Genomic DNA, 18919 nt, shown 5'->3' with positions numbered 1-18919 from the left:
AGTGATGCAACTGTGACCCCAAAGTGTGCGAAGTTAAAACCTTCAACTGCAGCTGAGAGGAGAGGGCAGGAACGGTACACCTGGGGACAGGGGTGAATCAGGAATAACGGGCAGCCTCCTCCCCAGGGCCAGGGATGGGGCAGCCTGAGGAGCAGGGCCTGGATAGACCAGGGCCAGGGGAAGGGGGCAGAGACCTTCCTCTGGCCTAGGTCAGGAGCCCAGAAGTGCCACATGGCTGAGGGGGCAGCAGCCCAGGAAGGGGCCAGAGGCAGGGCCAGGAGAGTACCATTTCTGGGGTGGGGCTAGGGAGGGAGGTGCCCTACAGGAGAAGCCAGGGGGCCACCTGTCCCAGGGGTGGGAGCCGGGCTGGAGCAGGCTGCAGTGAGGAAGACCTGAGGCAGGCGCAGGGCTTGAGAGCCCAGGCTGGCTGGTCTCAGGGGAACTGAAGAAGGGGGAACCTGGGGGGCTCCCAGGACAGCCCGGCCTGGGAGCAGTCCTGACCCTGTGGCGGAAGCTCAGGGAGGGGCTGCAGAGCCTCAGGGCCTCCCCTCCTCTCTCCCTGGAAAGGAGCTGGGGAACCAGTAGTGCAAATCTGTGGACGACTCAGTTATGGAGGGAGGCTGTGCCCAAAGAGGGACCCTGGGACACAACCCCTCTGCTGCCTTGGCCTCCACTACTGTCCTCAGTGCAGCCGCTTCTCGTAAGAGTGCAGGCCATGGACACCACCCTTCATCTGAGCTGACGTGGTCTTCTTCTCAAACTTGAGCTCTCCTGAGTACATCATGGACCGCAGGACAGACAGGCTATGGGCACCAAAATCGTAGCAGCCGTGCTGGATCCCACTGTGAGGTAGGGCACGAAATTCTGAATGGAGCCTTTGTCCTGGATGGAGCCCGAGACGCCCTGCATGATCTTCACCTTATCTCCCTCGCTGAAGTAGTGCTTCTGGCTTCTGCTGCTCTTCTCCGTGGCATCCAGCGAGCCCGTGCCCCGGTACTTCTTGAGCCTCACACCATCCGAGAAGATGTACTCTCCAGGGGCCTCGGTGGTGGCGGCGAGCGGGGAGCCCATCATCACTGTGGAGGCTCCAGGGGCCAGGGCCTTGACCACATGCCCCACGGTCTGGATGCCACCATCGGCTATGACTGGCACCCCGAAGCGCCAGGTGTACTCAACCACCTCGTACATGGCAGTGCCCTGGGACCGACCACAGGCCATCACTTCTTCTTGGGTGGTGCAGATGGAGCCGCGGCCCATGCCCACACGCAGCCCGTCCACACCAGCGTCAATCAGGTTCTTGGCCTGAGCTGCTGTCACCGCATTTCCCCCAGTCACCTGAAGGCGGGGGTACTTCTGCTTGATGTGGTGCACCATGGCGATCAGATACACAGAGTTCCCTTGGGATGAGTCCAGCACTATGACGTCAGCACTCGCCTGGGTGAGCAGGTCCAGGTGGTGTTTGTCATCCTCATGGGTGCCCATGGCCGCCCCACACAGCAGCTGCTTGTGGGAATCCTTGGAGGCCAGAGGGTAGTCCTGGTTCTTCTTCAGGTCATTGCGGGCAGTGATGGCCACTAACTCGTCTTGATCATTGACAGTGGGCAGCTTCCCTTTCTTGCTGTGCTGCAGGATCTCATTTGCCTCTTTCAGTGTCATACCCACTAGAGCCACCACCAGCTCATTCCACGGTGTCATCACCTCACTGAGGAGGGTGTGTGGTCCTTCTCGGTGAGGAAGTCGATGTCTTGGGAGGTGACGACGCCCACCAGCTTGCTGCTCATGGTGCCCGTCTCAGTGATGGGGATGCCGGAGAAGCCATGCTGGATCTTGGCCTCCAGTACCTCGCCCACGGTGTGTGAGGGACTCAGCACCATGGGGTCCATGATGAAGCCCTGTTCAAACTTCTTGACCTTCCGGACCTCGTTGGCCTGGAACTCTGGAGTGCAGTTGTGGTGAACGAAACCGATACCGCCCATCAGAGCCATTGCGATGGCCATGTCAGCCTCTGTCACAGTGTCCATGGGGGAGGAGATGAGTGGCGTCTTCAGCGTGATCTTCCAAGTCAGGGCTGAAATCAGGTCCACCTCATCAGCTGTGAAGTCTATGAATCCTTGGAGAATCAGGAAATCTCTGTGAAGAGAGGAAAGTGAATGTTACTGGGTGAGGAGGGGTCCCTGAAAAGGGCAGGGCCTGCCACGCCAGGGGAAGCATCACAGGGGGTGGGGAGAGGAACAGAGCCTCTGAGCCCCGTGCTATGTCAGGACTGAACCACCCTCATGCCCCCTGCTAGCATCTTGTCGACTTTAGCCCCCATTATTGTCTTAAATGATACAAAAAACTGTAGATGTTATATGTACTACTAACACTAGACATCAGAAATGAAAAAAATTGGAATTCCCTGGTGGTCGAGTGGTCAGGACTCCGAGCTTCCACTGCAAGGGGCACTGGTTTGATCCCTGGTCGGGGTACTAAGATTAGGCATGCCGCATGGCACGACCAAAAAAAAACAATGAGAAAAAATAATGTGAAAAAGAAATTCATATTTATTTACAGGTATAATGATTCTTGCATTGATAACGAAGAAGCAGTTATATGATTGCTTTATGGTAGCCTAGTAATTTACACAGTTGCTTCATGGTAGCCTATTACATACACTAATGAATTAAAAATCTGTAAGTGTTTATATGCATAAGTTTTGATAAACTTTAACTTTTTAATAATAGATATGTGTATATTTTATGGCAGTAAATGATAAAATAGGCTAGTTCCTACATATATTTTATGCATTTGTGACATACTTAATTTTTTGATATTTTAGGCTATATAGTTTGTCTATGAATTTTTTCAAATCTCCAAGAAATTTTCCAATATATTTATTGAAAAATATCTGGGTATAAGTAGACCCATGCAGTTCAAACCTGGGTTGTTCAAGGTTCAGCTGTATTTGGGAGGAAGTGAGATTTATCAGAAACAAAGTTGATTTGCCTCCTCTAGATGCTGAGTTGATATGGAACGATTTAGCTCTGTGTGTGTGTGTGTGTGTGTGTGTGTGTGTGTGTGTGTGTGTTTATGCACCATGTCTTATTTCTCTCATTTGTAAAATTCTGGCTACTTTTATGTTTTAATGTAGCATGGTGTGGAAGAGAGCTGTACAACCGAATTTTCTATGACGATGGTAGCCACTAGGCTCCTGTGGCTATTGAACTGTGGCTAATGCAAATGAGTAACAGAATTTTAAATTAAATTAAATGTTAATTAATTGAAATCTGGATAGCCATCTGTGGCTAATGGCTACTGTATTGGACAGTGCCGTTTTAGGCACTGACATACCAGCAATACTCCCAATACAGTGAGAACTGCTAGGTTAACATGTATTGTAGGGGAATGGCTACTAAACTCTGCTATTTCAGGTGTGAAACAACCAAATTCTCTCCTCTCTTACCCCAAGATAAATATTACCTGTATCATTGATTTGATTAGTATCATGTGTTGTATCAACTCTTTCATTTTCTGTCTTTTCTCCATAAGAATGGCTAGCCTTGACTTCACTGTATTTCTTCTTCATTTAGCACATGTTTATTGAGCACCTGTTATGTCTCAGTGCTGGGTATGCAACAGTGAATAAGAATGATCAGGTCCCTGTTCCCACAGGGAAGGGTTAGCCTGTCTACTCCCTAATCTCAACCTTCCCCCTCCCCATGTCCCCAGCATCTGGGATAGTAACAACTGGACATATTGCTAAATGAACAAATAAAAGAATATTTCTAGATTATTCATTTGAGATTCATTGTTTCTAGACTGTATGAGGAAGTTAATTGATCTTTTATGTTTCTACTGTCCTTTTGATTCTTCCTTTGTTCACTTTTTCCCTTCAACCAATTGAGTGCTTTGGTAGGGCAGCCTTGTCCAAATTGAAGTGGCTGAAAATAAATAGAATTATCCTTCCATCATGCTATTTTTTTCTTCTTTACCTCTTGGTCTTTTTTTCTTATTTTCTACATTAAATTTGAGATAAGCGATGAGGAAGCGGACAGATGGCCAAGCAGAGGCCTCATGGGCAGGGTTGTGAGGTGCACAACTCCAGTCCTTTTCTCTCTAATTTACTCTCTTTTCCCTTCAAGCCATGGATACACGACCGACTTTTCCCTTCATGTTCCTTATAGTAAAAGACTGTTTCCCAATATTCCCAACACTTGCCTCTTTCTACTCTAAAAAATTGTCTCACTTTCCTCTGAAGGACAGGTCAACATAAAAGAAAATTAAAAGTTAACCTTGAGGGGCTTCCCTAGTGGCGCAGTGGTTGAGAATATGCCTGCCAATGCAGGGGACACGGGTTCGAGCCCTGGTCTGGGAAGATCCCACATGCCGCGGAGCAACTGGGCCCGTGAGCCACAATTACTGAGCTTGCGCGTCTGGAGCCTGTGCTCCGCAACAAGAGAGGCCGCGATGGTGAGAGGCCCGCGCACCGCAATGAGGAGTGGCCCCCGCTTGCCACAACTAGAGAAAGCCCTCGCACAGAAACGAAGACCCAACACAGCCATAAATAAATAAATAAAAATTAAAAAAAAAAAGTCAACCTTGAGGTCTTTCATTATAAAGTTTACATTCTTGATTGACCTCATACTCTTACAACATTCCTCTAATCCACTTAACATTTTTAGTAAATGCCTCTATAGGAGTTTTCTGTACTTTTTTGACTTTGTGGTGATTATCAATGTAGCCATTTAACAAGATCTGCAGGAAATCTATATTTGTTCCAATAGGAGCACTTTTATTTTGTTTGGATGAACAATTGTACCGTGGTGGTCAAATATACTCAAAATAACTATATCATCAAAAGTCAATCTTGATTCCATTTAAAAATCAAATTTGAAACTGGAATCACATTTTTAATAACCTCACTCCAGAGGCTCTGTATATTTTCGTGAGCATGGGGGTCTATCCAGGAGTCGATCTCCTTACTGCACAACTGGTTTTGAATTGTTCGTAGGATTAGGTGGCTTTCAGTCATGTGCCAGAAAGCTAACTGCTTTCTTTCCTATTGCTTCTGTAACAAAGTATCCCAAATTCAGTGGCTTAAAGCAACACACATTTATTCTCTTACAGCTCTGGAGGTCAGATGTCCAAAAATTAATCTTGGGCTAAAATCAAGGCATCAGGAGGCTTGCGTTCCTTCTGGATGCTCTTGGGGAGAATTGGTTTTTTTGTCTTTTCTAGCTTCTAAAGGCTGCCCACATTCCTTGTCCCTGCATCAATCCTACCTCTGCCTCTGTTGTCATGTCTCCTCTCTGATCCTGACCCTCCTGCCTCCCTCTTAAAAAGCCTTTGTGATTACGTTGGGCCCACATGCATAATCCAGGATAATCTCCCACTGTCAAGATGCTTAACTTAATCACATCTGAAAAATCACTTTTATCGTGTAAAGCAACATATTCGCACGGATTCGGATGTGGGCATCCTTGGGAACCCATATTATGTTAACCATATCACCTCTAACTTAAACACAAAAAGAAAGGGCACACTTGGTGCAGAGCCTCTTTGTTCTTTTGACATGTCCCCATCCTTTTTTTTTTTGTCCCCAACCTTTTTTAAGCACTTCCTTACCTTTTGGGTAGCCATGACTCTTGATATCAGAGTTGTGTAAACGTTCTTTATTTTTTTTATTTTTTTAGTTTTTTGGCTGCACCCCGTGGCTTGCGAGATCTTAGTTCCCCAACCAGAGATTGAACCTGGGTCTGGCAGTGAAAGTGCCGAGTCCTAACCACTGGACCACCAGGGAATTCCCAAGGTTCTTTAAATCATTAAGAGTGGCTAAAGGAACTGCAAACTTGGGTGCTAAGGTGCAAATTCAAACTAAGAAGGCTCTTGTTACTTATTTTCACCTTGTATTTAATGCAGACATTAGGAGAACATTTCTTTTGCTAAAGGACAGCTGCTTTTCCTTCTGCAACTCTAAACTCTACATCCTTCTTTTTTAATTTTTAAGTCTCAGCCTCATAGTCACTCAATCTCTTGTGGATGAAAGATACAGTGTCCCTTGTTTCCTTTCTCTCCCTCATCTTCCATATCCAATCTCTCAGAAATTTCTTTAATTTTTGCCTACAAAATATCTATTGAATTTGATCTATTCCTCCCATCCCTGCTGCCACCATCCTTGTCCAAGTGCCCATGATCTCTCAGCAGAACTTCTAGAATAGTCTCCCAAAAGGCCTCTCTGCTTCCATAGTTGTCTATCTCCAATCCATTTCTGAAGAACAAGTATAGTGATTAAAAATTTAATATATGCATGTATGTGTACATATCTACATCTATATATCTGGATGTGTGAATCTGGTTATGTCACTTCCCAATTTAAAACATTTTCCGAAGGTTACTTTGTACTTAGGGCAAAAAAAAATCTAAATCCTTTATAATAAACTATAGACTCCCTGCTTACCTCTTCAACCTTATCTCCTCGTTCCTTGACTACCATGTCCCTATCAGCCTGGACATCTTTAATGTTTCAGAGATGCCCAGCTATAATCCACACTGGGGACATCTATTTGTACAGACTGCCCTCTTTTCCTGAAGCTCTTTTACTTCCTGTTTTCAATGACTAACTCCTTTCCATCCCTTCAGTTTCAGTTCAAGTGATACCTGATCAGCACCACTTTCTAATACTCTCATTTGTGTAAGTCCCCACTTTTCTGTCACTGAAATTTTCCCCCATGGAAGTGTTTACAGTTTGAAAATTTATATTTATTTATTAGTTATCTTGACTAGCCTTTGTCTTTCTCATTGGTTTGTAAACTCTGAGAGGAGGGTACCACGTTTATTTTATTCCTAGAATGACCAGTGCTTAGCATGGTGCCTTGCATATGATAATTATTCAAGAAATAATTGTTGAAAAAATGAATTAAATATAGAATATATATTTGGATAACTGGTAAAATATCTTTTTAGGACTTTATTTTTGTGAGTTGAGAACCACAATGTTCAAGCAAGATGTGTTGTTAACTGGGAGAGTGAGAAACCAGTTTAAAGGTATACAATGTAGTTCAAGGTACTTTTTAATTAAATATTAAATGCCACAACTTGTTTCACTTTGGTAGAAAACAGACCAAGGAGTAAGAGTTTGTTTACAATTAAAATAACACCAAAAATAGCATTTTGATTAAAATTTGAGAAAGTTAGAATCTAATGTATAACCAAAATGAAAGATATTCAAAATGCTTATAAGAAAATCAAAACAAAGCAAATAAATAACATAAGCAAGTAAAAGAAACAAAAGCAAAACCAAAAGCTCTCTATTAACAGAGGAAGATGGTAGTGGGGTGGGGAGCATTTCTTTTTCTCTAAAATTGTCAACTACTGCAAAAAAAGCATGTTTACTAAAGCTTTTTCAGGGCTCTGTTAAGGACTCAATAATATTGAAAAACAATGGCAAATGTGCTTATTTTGCTTTGGTCTCCTGATTATTTTAGTAGGGGTGAATTTTAGGGTATTATAAGTTGTCTTCAGGGAGGCAGTTAGAGGCCTGGGTGCTACTGGTATATAATAGAAACAAATCCTTGTGTACGGAGGGAAAAACTTTACTATAGCTTTAGGTCAAACTAGAGCTGGAATATAGATTGAAAAGCCCAGTTTATAACACCAAAAGTAGGGACTGTGGTGCAATAATAATTGAACTTCTGAGAAAAATAAAGTTACTTCAGGATAGAAATATAGAGAGTGTTGACTTTATTCTTTAATAAATGTGAAACATAAAGCATATAAAAACTTAAATTCTAAGTATCATTTTAATGTTCAAAGACTATATAATATGTTTGTGTGTTTCTTCATGCAGTGTACATTTAATAGCTAAACATATTGAAATTCTTATGGAAATATTTATTTCTTACTAATTAAAAAATGCATTGGTCCATTGGTTTTATCCTATGGGTTCTCATACTTTTTTTTTTTTACGGCATGAACTATCTTGGTGGCTCATTTTTTTTTTTTTTAAACATCTTCATTGGAGTATAATTGCTTTACAGTGGTGTGTTATTTTCTGCATTATATCAAAATGAATCAGCTATACATATACGTATATCCACATATCTCCTCCCTCTTGCGTCTCCCTCCCAACCTCCCTATCCGACCACTCTAGGTGGTCACAAAGCACTGAGCTGATCTCCCTGTGCTATGCAGCTGCTTCCCACTAGCTATCTATTTTACATTTGGTAGTGTATATAAGTCCATGCCACGCTCTCATTTCGTCCCAGCTTACCCTTCCACTCCCCGTGTCCTCAAGTCCATTCTCTACATCTGCATCTTTCTTCCTGTCCTGCCCTTAGGTTCTTCAGTATGATTTTTTTTTAATTTTAGAATTTTATTTATTTTTTTATACAGCAGGTTCTTATTAGTTATCCATTTTACACATATCAGTGTATAAATGTCAATCCCAATCTCCCAATTCATCACACCACCACCCACCCCGCCACTTTCCCCCCTTGGTGTCCATACGTTTGTTCTCTACATCTGTGTCTCTATTTCTGCCGTGCAAACCGGTTCATCTGTACCATTTTTCTAGGTTCCACATACATGTGTTAATGTACGATATTTGCTTTTCTCTTTCTGACTTACTTCACTCTGTATGACAGTCTCTAGGTCCATCCACGTCTCTACAAATGCCCCAGTTTCGTTCCTTTTTATGGCTGAGTTATATTCCATTGTATATATGTGCCACATCTTCTATTCATCTGTCGATGGACACTTAGGTTGTTTCCATGTCCTGGCTATTGTAAATAGAGCTGCAATGAACATTTTAGTACATGGCTCTTTTTGAATTATGGTTTTCTCAGGGTATATGCCCAGTAGTGGGATTGCTGGGTTGTATGGTAGTTCTATTTTTAGTTTTTCAAGGAACATCCATACTGTTCTCCATAGTGACTATATCAATTTACATTCCCACCAATGGTAGAAGAGGGTACTCTTTTCTCCACACCCTCTTCAGCATTTATTGTTTGTAGATATTTTGATGATGGCCATTCTGACTGGTGTGAGGTGATACCTCATTGTAGTTTTGATTTGCATTTCTCTAATGATTAGTGATGTTGAGCATCCTTTCATGTGTTTGTTGGCAATCTGTATATCTTCTTTGGAGAAAGGTCTATTTAGGTCTTCTGCCCATTTTTGGATTGGGTTGTTTGTTTTTTAGATATTGAGCTGCATGAGCTGCTTGTAAATTTTGGAGATTAATCCTTTGTCAGTTGCTTCATTTGCAAATACTTTCTCCCATTCTGAGGGTTGTCCTTTTGTCTTGTTTATGGTTTCCTTTGCTGTGCAAAAGCTTTTAAGTTTCATTAGTGCCCATTTGCTTATTTTTGTTTTTATTTCCATTTCTCTAGGAGGTGGGTCAAAAAGGAGCTTGCTGTGATTTATGTAATAGAGTGTTCTGTCTATGTTTTCCTCTAAGAGTTTGATAGTGTCTGGCCTTACATTTAGGTCTTTAATCCATTTTGAGTTTATTTTTCTGTCTGGTGTTAAGGAGTGTTCTAATTTCATTCTTTTACATGTAGCTGTCCAGTTTCCCCAGCACCACTTATTGAATAGGCTGTCTTTTCTCCATTGCATATTCTTGCCTCCTGTATCAAAGATAAAGTGACCATATGTGTGTGGGTTTATCTCTGTGCTTTCTATCCTGTTCCATTGTTCTATATTTCTGTTTTTGTGCCAGTACCATATTGTCTTGATTACTGTAGCTTTGTAATATAGTCTGAAGTCAGGGAGCCTGATTCCTCCTGCTCTGTTTTTCTTTCTCAAGATTGCTTTGGCTATTCGGGGTCTTTTGTGTTTCCACACAAATTGTGAAATTTTTTGTTCTAGTTCTGTGAAAAATGCCATTGGTAGTTTGATAGGTATTGCATTGAATCTGTAGATTGCTTTGGGTAGTATAGTCATTTTCACAATGTTGATTCTTCCAATCCAAGAACACGGTATATCTCTCCATCTGTTTGTATCCTCTTTAATTTCTTTCATCAGTGTCTTATAATTTTCTGCATACAATCTTTTGTCTCCTTAGGTAGGTTTATTCCTAGATATTTTATTCTTTTTGTTGCAATGGTAAATAGGAGTGTTTCCTTAATTTCTCTTTCAGAGTTTTCATCATTAGTGTATAGGAATGCAAGAGATTTCTGTGCATAATTTTGTATCCTGATACTTTACCAAATTCATTGATTAGCTCTAGTAGTTTTCTGGTAGCATCCTTAGGATTCTCTATGTATGGTATGATGTCATCTGCAAACAGTGACAGCTTTACTTCTTCTTTTCCTTCTTGGATTCCTTTTATTTCTTTTTCCTCTCTGATTGCTGTGGCTAAAACTTCCAAAACAATGTTGAATAATAATGGTGAGAGTGGACAACCTTGTCTTGTTCCTGATCTTAGAGGAAATGATTTCAGTTTTTCACCATTGAGAACGATTCTGGCTGTGGGTTTGTCATATATGGCCTTTATTATGTTGAGGTAAGTTCCCTCTATGCCTACTTTCCGAAGGGTTTTTACCATAATTGGGTGTTGAATTTTGTCGAAAGCTTTTTCTGCATCTGTTGAGATGATCATATGGTTTTTCTCCTTCAACTTGTTAATATGGTTTATCACATTGATTGTTTTGGGTATATTGAGGAATCCTTGCACTCCTGGGATAAACCCCACTTGATCATGGTGTATGATCCTTTTAATGTGCTGTTGGATTCTGTTTGCTAGTATTTTGTTGAGGATTTTTGCATCCATGTTCATCAGTGATATTGGCCTGTAGTTTTCTTTCTTTGTGAAACCTTTTTCTGGTTTTGGGATCTGGGTGATGGTGGCCTTCTAGAATGAGCTTGGGAGTGTTCCTCCCTCTGCTATATTTTGGAAGAGGTTGAGAAGGATAGGTGTTAGCTCTTCTCTAAATGTTTGATAGAATTCATCTGTGAAGCCATCTGGTCCTGGACTTTTGTTTGTTGGAATATTTTTAATCACAGTCTCAATTTCAGTTCTTGTGATTGGTCTGTTTATATTTTCTATTTTTTCCTGGTTCAGTCTCGGAAGGTTGTGCTTTTCTAAGAATTTGTCTATTTCTTCCAGGTTGTCCATTTTATTGGCATATAGTTGCTTGTAGTAATCTCTCATGATCCTTTGTATTTCTGCAGTGTCAGTTGTCACTTCTCCTTTTACATTTCTAATGCTATTGATTTGAGTCTTCTCCCTTTTTTTCTTGATGAGTCTGGCTAATGGTTTATCAATTTTGTTTATCTTCTCAAAGAACCAGGTTTTAGTTTTATTGATCTTTGCTATCATTTCCTTCATTTCTTTTTCATTTATTTCTGATCTGATCTTTATGATTTCTTTCCTTCTGCTAACTTTGGTTTTCTTTTTTCTTGATTCTCTAATTGCTTTAGATGTAAAGTTAGGTTGTTTATTTGAGATATTTCTTGTTTGTTGAGGTAGGATTGTATTGCTATAAACTTCCGTCTTAGAACTGCTTTTGCTGCATCCCATATGTTTTGGGTCGTCGTGTTTTCGTTGTCATTTGTTTCTAGGTGTTTTTTGATTTCCTCTTTGATTTCTTCAGTTACCTCTTGGTTATTTAGTAGTGTATTGTTTAGCCTCCATGTGTTTGTATTTTTTACAGTGTTTTTCCTGTAAGTGATATCTAGTCTTATAGCATAGTGGTCAGAGAAGATACTTGATTGGGACATCCCTGGTGTCCCAGTGGTTAAGAATCCGCCTGCCAATGCAGGGGGCATGGGTTCGAGCCCTGGTCCAGGAAGATCCCACATGCCACAGAGCAACTAAGCCTGTGCACCACAACTACTGAGCCTGCATGCTGCAACTACTGAAGCCCATGAGCCTGGAGTCCGTGCTCCACACCAAGAGAAGCCACTGCAGTGAGTCTCCCGTGCACCACGACGAAGAGTAGCCCCTGCTAGCCGCAACCGAAGAAAGCCCACACACAGCAACAAGGAACCAATGTAGCCAAAAATAAATAAATAAATAAACAAACAAATAAATAAATAAATTTATTAAAAAATATATATACTTGATACAATTTCAATTTTCTTAAATTTACCAAGGCTTGATTTGTGACCCAAGATATGATCTATCCTGGAGAATGTTCCATGAGCACTTGAGAAGAAAGTGTATTCTACTGTTTTTGGAAGGAATATCCTATAAATATCAATTAAGTCCATCTTGTTTTATGTGTCATTTAAAGCTTGTGTTTCCTTATTTTCATTTTGGATGATCTGTCCATTAGTGAAAGTGGGGTGTTAAAGTCCCCTACTATGATTTTGTTACTGTCGATTTCCCCGTGTATGGTTGTTAGTATTTGCCTTATGTTATTGAGGTACTCCTATGTTGGGTGCATAAATATTTACAATTGTTATATCTTCTTCTTGGATCAATCCCTTGATCATTATGTAGTGTCCTTCTTTGTCTGTTGTAATAGTCTTTATTTTAAATTCTATTTTTTCTGATATGAGAATTGCTATTCCAGCTGTCTTTTGATTTCCATTTGCATAGAATATCTTTTTCCCTCCCCTCACTTTCAGTCTGTATGTTTCCCTAGGTCTGAGGTGGGTCTCTTTTACACAGCATATATATTGGTCTTGTTTCTGTATCCATTCAGCCAGTCTGTGTCTTTTGGTTGGAGCATTTAATCCATTTACATTTAAGGTAGTTATCGATATGTATGTCCCTATTACCATTTTCTTAATTGTTTTGGGTTTTATTTATTGTAGGTGTTTTACTTCTCTTGTTATTGTAGGTCTTTGCGTTTGTTATTGTAAGTCTTGTAGGCCTAGAGAAGGTCCTTTAGCATTTGTTGTAAAGCTGGTTTGGTGATACTGAATTCTCTTAGCTTTCGCTTGTCTGTAAAGGTTTTAATTTCTTTGTCAAATCTGAATGAGATCCTTGCTGGGTAGAGTAATCTTGGTTGTAGGTTTTTCCCTTTTATCACTTTAAATATGTCCTGCCACTGCCTTCTGGCTTGCAGAGCTTCTGCTGAAAGATCAGCTGTTAACCTTACGGGGATTCCCTTGTATGTTATTTGTTGTTTTTCCCTGGCTGCTTTTAATATTTTTTCTTTGTATTTAATTTTTGATAGTTTGAATAATATGGGTCTTGGTGTGTTTCTCCTTGGATTTATCCTGTATGGGACTCTGTGCACTTCCTGGATTTGATTGACTATTTCCTTTCCCATATTAGGGAAGTTTTCAACTATAATCTCTTCAAATGTTTTCTCAGTCCCTTTCTTTTTCTCTTCTTCTTCTGGGACCCCTATAACTCGAATGTTGGTACGTTTAATGTTGTCCAGAAGTCTCTGAGACTGTCCTCAATTCTTTTCATTCTTTTTTCTTTATACTGCTCTGCAGTAGTTATTTCCACTATTTTATCTTCCAGGTCACTTATCTGTTCTTCTGCCTCAGTTGTTCTGCTATTGATTCCTTCTAGAGAATTTTTATTTTCATTTATTGTGTTGTTCATCATTGTTTGTTTGCTCTTTAGTTCTTCTAGGTCTTTGTTAAATGTTTCTTGTATTTTCTCCATTCTACTTCCAAGGTTTTGGATCATCTGTACTATCATTATTCTGAATTCTTTCTCAGGTAGGCTGCCTATTTCCTCTTCATTTGTTTGGTCTGGTGGGTTTTTACCTTGCTCCTTCATCTGCTGTGTGTTTCTCTGCCTTCTCATTTTGCTTAGCTTACTATGTTTGGGTCTCCTTTTCACAGGCAGCAGGTTCGTAGTTCCCATTGTTTTTGGTGTCTGCCCCCAGCGGGTAATGTTAGTTCAGTGGGTTGTGTAGGCTTCCTGGTGGAGGGGACTGGTGCCTGTGTTCTGGTGGATGAGGCTGGATCTTGTCTTTCTGGTGGGCAAGACCATGTCCGGTGGTGTGTTTTGGGGTGTCTGTGACCTTATTATGATTTAGGCTGCCTCTCTGCTAATGGGTGGGGTTGTGTTCCTGTCTTGCTAGTTGTTTGGCATAGGGTGTCCAGCACTGTAGCTTGCTGGTCATTGAGTGGAGCTGGGTCTTAGCGTTGAGATGGAGATCTCTGGGAGAATTTTTGCCGTTTCATATTATGTGGAGCCGGGAGGTCTCTGGTCACCAGTGTCCTGAACTCAGCTCTCCCACCTCAGAGGCACATGCGTGACACCCGGCTGGAGCACCAAGACCCTGCCAGCCACACAGCTCAGAAGAAAAGGGAGGAAAAAAAAATGACCAAAAAATATAATAAAATAAAATAAAGTTATTAAAATAAAAAATATATATATTATTTAAGAAAATTAAAATGTCATAAAAAAGAGAAAGAAAGAAAGAATAGAGCAACCGAACCAATAAACAAATCCACCAATGATAACAAGTGCTAAAAACTATGCTAAAAAAAAACCCCCAAAAAACAGACAGACAGAACTCTGGGACAAATGGTAAAAGCAAAGCTATACAGACAAAATCACACACTCACAAAAAGAGAAATACAAAAAATATATATATATCTATATATATAAAAAAAAAGGAAGAGAGTAACCAAATCAATAAACAAATCTACCAATGATAATAAACTCTAAACACTAAACTAAGGTAACCAGAAACCAGAAACAAATTAGATGCAGAAAGCAAAGCCCAAGTCTACAGTTCCTCCAAAGTCCACTGCCTCAGTTTTGGGATGATTCATTGTCTCTTCAGGTATTCCAGAGATGCAGAGTACGTCAAGTGTCAAGTTGATTGTAGAGATTTAATCTGTTGCTCCTGAGGCTGCCTGGAGAGATTTCCCTTTCTCTTCTTTGTTCACACAGCTCCTGGGGTTCAGCTTTGGATTTGGACCCGCCTCTGCGTGTAGGTCGCCTGAGGGCATCTGTTCTTCGCTCAGTCAGGACGGGGTTAAAGGAGAAGCTGATTAGGGGTTTCTGGCTCACTCAGGCCGCGGGAGGGAGGGATTCGGAATGCGGGGCAAGCCTGCTGCTGTAGAGGCTGGTGTGACCTAGCACCAGCTTGAGGCGTGCCATGTGTTCTCCTGGGGAAGTTGTCCCTGGATCACGGGACCCTGGCAGTGGCGGGCTGCAGAGGATCCCAGGAGGGGAGGTGTGGATAGTGACCTGTGCTTGCACACAGGCTTCTTGGTGGCTGCAGCAGCATTAGCCTTAGCGTCTCATGCCCATCTCTGGTGTCCATGCTGATAGCCGTGGCTCGCGCCTGTCCCTGGAGCTCCTTTAGGAGGTGCTATTAATCCCCTCTCCTTGTGCACCCCGAAACAATGGTCTCTTGCCTCTTCTGCAGGTCCAGACTTTTTCCTGGACTCCCTCCCTGCTAGCTGTGGTGCACTAGCCCCCTTCAGGCTCTGTTCACGCAGCCAACCCCAGTCCTTTCCCTGGGATCTGACCTCTGAAACCGGAGCCTCAGTTCCCAGCCCCAACCTGTCCTGGCGGGGAGCAGACAAGCCTCTCGGGCTGGTGAGTGCTGGTCGGCAGTGATCCTCTGTGCGGGAATCTCTCCGCTTTGCCCTCTGCACCCCTGTTGCTGCGCTCTCCTCCGTGGCTCCGAAGCTTCCCCCTCGCCACACCGCATGTCAGTCAGTGAAGGGGCTTCCTAGTGTGTGGGAACTTTTCCTCCTTCACAGCTCCCTCCCAGAGGTGCAGATCCCATCCCTGTTCTTTTGTCTCTGTTTTTCCTTTTTTCTTTTGCCCCACCCAGGTACGTGGTGGTTTCTTTTTTTTTTTTTTAAATTTAATTTATTTTATTTTTTATTTTATTTTTGGCTGTGTTGGGTCTTCGTTGCTGCGTGCGAGCTTTCTCTAGTTGTGGTGAGCGGGGGCTACTCTTCGTTGTGGTGCGCAGGCTTCTCATTGCAGTGGCTTCTCTTATTGTGGAGCACGGGCTCTAAGCGCACAGGCTTCAGTAGTTGTGGCTCACGGCTCTAGAGCGCAGGCTCAGTAGTTGTGGCGCACGGGCTTAGTTGCTCCGTGGCATGTGGGATCTTCCCGGACCAGGACTCAAACCCGTGTCCTCTGCATTGGCAGGCAGATTCGTAACCACTGCGCCACCAGTGAAGGCCCCACGTGGTGGTTTCTTGCCTTTTGGGAAGTTTGATTTCTTCTGCCAGCATTCAGTAGGTGTTCTGTAGTAGTTGTTCCACATGTAGATGTATTTCTGCTGTATTTGTGGGGAGGAAGGTGATCTCCACGTTTTACTCCTCTGCCATCTTGAAGGTCCTCTGGTTCTCACACTTTTAATTAAACTATTTTTGATACATTTGAATTAACAATAGTACAATGAATGTCAAGGAAATGAATAACTCTCAATCACTAGGTAAAGAAAGAGGCAACAAGTTCAATATTCCAGTTTCTTCAACAGAGTGATTTTTTTCTTTCTCTGCGGGGATTTTCTAAAGACAGAGTGTTAATGGGCTGCAGGCTAATTGTTGGGAAATACTCTTGTTGCGTAGCCGCAAAGATCAGAGACCCGAGTGTAAATAGGCCTGGGTTCATTATGCTGCTAGGGGGCAGTGGCAGGTGCTCAAAGAGATGCTCTTATCAGAGTAGAGGGACCTGGGTCTACAGTCAGGCCAAGAGGCTGCATTAATCCTATACAAGGTCCTAATCATGGGGAGATCAGCTATTGAATGAAGAAGAAATAAATACAGTGAGAATTTAAAAGAGGGCCTAAGGGAATATTCTTTCAAATAGGTGCTGTGACTTCCAAAGAAATCTTAAAATCTGACGAAGACTGATTTTTTTTCCTTGCATGTTTGTATAGTTTTAAACTTTCTATAACTTTGGATAAGTGAAATCAAGCTAGGCACCAGACCTTGTAGTTTTGATATGAAATGAAGAATTCTCATTCATTACATTTGACTAAGAGCTCAGTCCATGTAAAACTTGCAATGAACTTAAGTCCCAGGTCTTCCTTTCACTAGCCTAGGAATCTTGGAGTAATCACTTTACCTCTCTTGGCTGCAGTGTCCTCATATGAAAAATGGAGTAATGGAGTAGGGGAGAAGAAAGCAAATTTTGATCTAGAGAATAAGCTAAGTATTTTAGAGCTCTAAAACCCTGTGACTGTGTAAACAGAAAACAGAACTGCTCCTTGCATCAGTTCTTAGTTTGAGTAGCTGTTATTTCCTGTTGTAAAATTAGGACAGTGTCTAGTTGCACTGTAGGTGTTAGCCTCTATGTAATGTACATCAGTCTTAATACAGCACCTAGCATATAGTGCATGCTAAAAAATTATGGTTATGATTATTACTCACATTTTATTGTCATTACCAATGTGGGGAAGTTTTGCATCTTCAGAGGACTATAAAAAATATTTGTACTTGGCAAATTATGTAGCAGAGAACTTGTGCTTTGTGAAAGAAATTTCCATTATAAATAAAATACTCAGACACATTTCTCCAAGGTTCATTTGGGGAAATATTCACAAGACCCTCTCACACAAACATACAGATATCCAACAAGCCATAAAAATATACTAAATCAAATTTTAGAAAAAGCATATTTAATCTGTATCTATCTATCTGTATACCCATATGTACATGCACAATATTGCAGCATCCGCACTACACATATTGTCTGTATTGGGGTTTGCAATCTATCAGCCAAATCTAGTCTCCACCTATTTTTGTAAATAAAGTTTTATTGCAACACAACCAAGCTCCTTTGCTTATGTTTTATCTATGGTTGCCTTTGCGCAACAGTAGCCAAGTTGAGTAGGTGCCATGAAGAATGCGTGGCCCTCAAATCCTAAACTAGTTACAATCTGGCTCTTTACAGAAAAGTTTGCTGATAATTGATATACTTTATATATACATATACACGTATGCATATATGTCTGTGTATCATATCTGTACATGTATAAAGATATATAAATATATAGATTCATATTGAAATAAACATACGTATTTTAACAACAGTATTTATATGCACATACATACAGAGAGGGAGAAAGGCAATAATTAGCATTTATTTATCACTTACCTAGTGCCAAGAATTTTTCATGTTTAAGGTTATGTAATTCTCATAACATATTTATGAGATAGTTAAAATTATATATTTTTATAGAGAGAGGAAACTGAGGTTCAGGGAGATGAAGTGACATATCGAAGATTGTGCAGCCAATAAATAGCAGAGTGGTGTCTTAAACTCATGCAGTGTGACCTAAAGGTCCAGCTTGCTTAGACCAAATGATGGTGCAACTTCATACAGGCCGTTACTGCATGAACGGCCGCATGCCGTGGAAAGGGGGCCATGGGATTTAAAGCTTCTTAGCCACAAGTAGGACTTATGGTGGAGGAAGGGGTGTTTTGCTGTCCAAGTCATTCAGAAAGGTGTGTGTGTGTGTTCTGGGGAGTGTGCTGTGATCACTCAGAACTCCTGGAAGGCCACCTTTTGTTTGCTTTAAAAGGAAGGTAGGTCTTCCCTGGTGGCGCAGTGGTTGAGAGTCTGCCTGCCAAATCAGGGGACACCAGTTCAAACCCTGGTCCGGGAAGATCCCACATGCCGCGGAGCAGCTGGGCCCATGCACCACAGCTGCTGAGCCTGCGCTCTGGAGCCCACGAGCCACAACTACTGAGCCCACATGCCACAACTACTGAAGCCCGCATGCCTAGAGCCCATGCTCCGCAACAAGAGAAGCCACCACAATGAGAAGCCCGTGTACCTCAACAAAGAGTAGCCCCTGCTCGCCACAACTAGAGAAAGCCCGCGCACAGCAACAAAGACCCAGTGCAGCCAAAAATAAATAAGTAAATAAATTAATTTTAAAAAAAAGGAAGGTACATTTCAAGCTTCTCGTGGTTGGCGTGAGTTTGCTCCAGCACATAAACATATAAGCATCTGTGATCACATGGAAACTGTTAGTTTATTAAGGTGACACTGAAAGTGGCAGGAAGCTAATGACTTTTTATAAGAATTATAGGCAATTCT

The 18919-nt window shown here is 41.7% G+C and overlaps 1 protein-coding gene across 1 annotated transcript; it reads right to left on the bottom strand.

Moving 5' to 3' along the window:
- Positions 1-682: 682 nt before the first annotated feature.
- LOC137765924 (inosine-5'-monophosphate dehydrogenase 1-like) lies at positions 683-6472 on the bottom strand. The gene is given in 5 exon segments (XM_068545671.1): positions 683-846; positions 849-1715; positions 1718-2130; positions 2919-2938; positions 6437-6472. Coding segments are annotated over 5 exon segments (1500 nt in total).
- Between the last annotated feature and the right edge of the window lie 12447 nt (positions 6473-18919).

Source organism: Eschrichtius robustus, chromosome 6 (genome assembly GCF_028021215.1).
Source record: "Eschrichtius robustus isolate mEscRob2 chromosome 6, mEscRob2.pri, whole genome shotgun sequence".
NCBI lineage: Eukaryota > Metazoa > Chordata > Mammalia > Artiodactyla > Eschrichtiidae > Eschrichtius > Eschrichtius robustus.
This window is presented reverse-complemented; position numbering and strand designations above follow the sequence as displayed.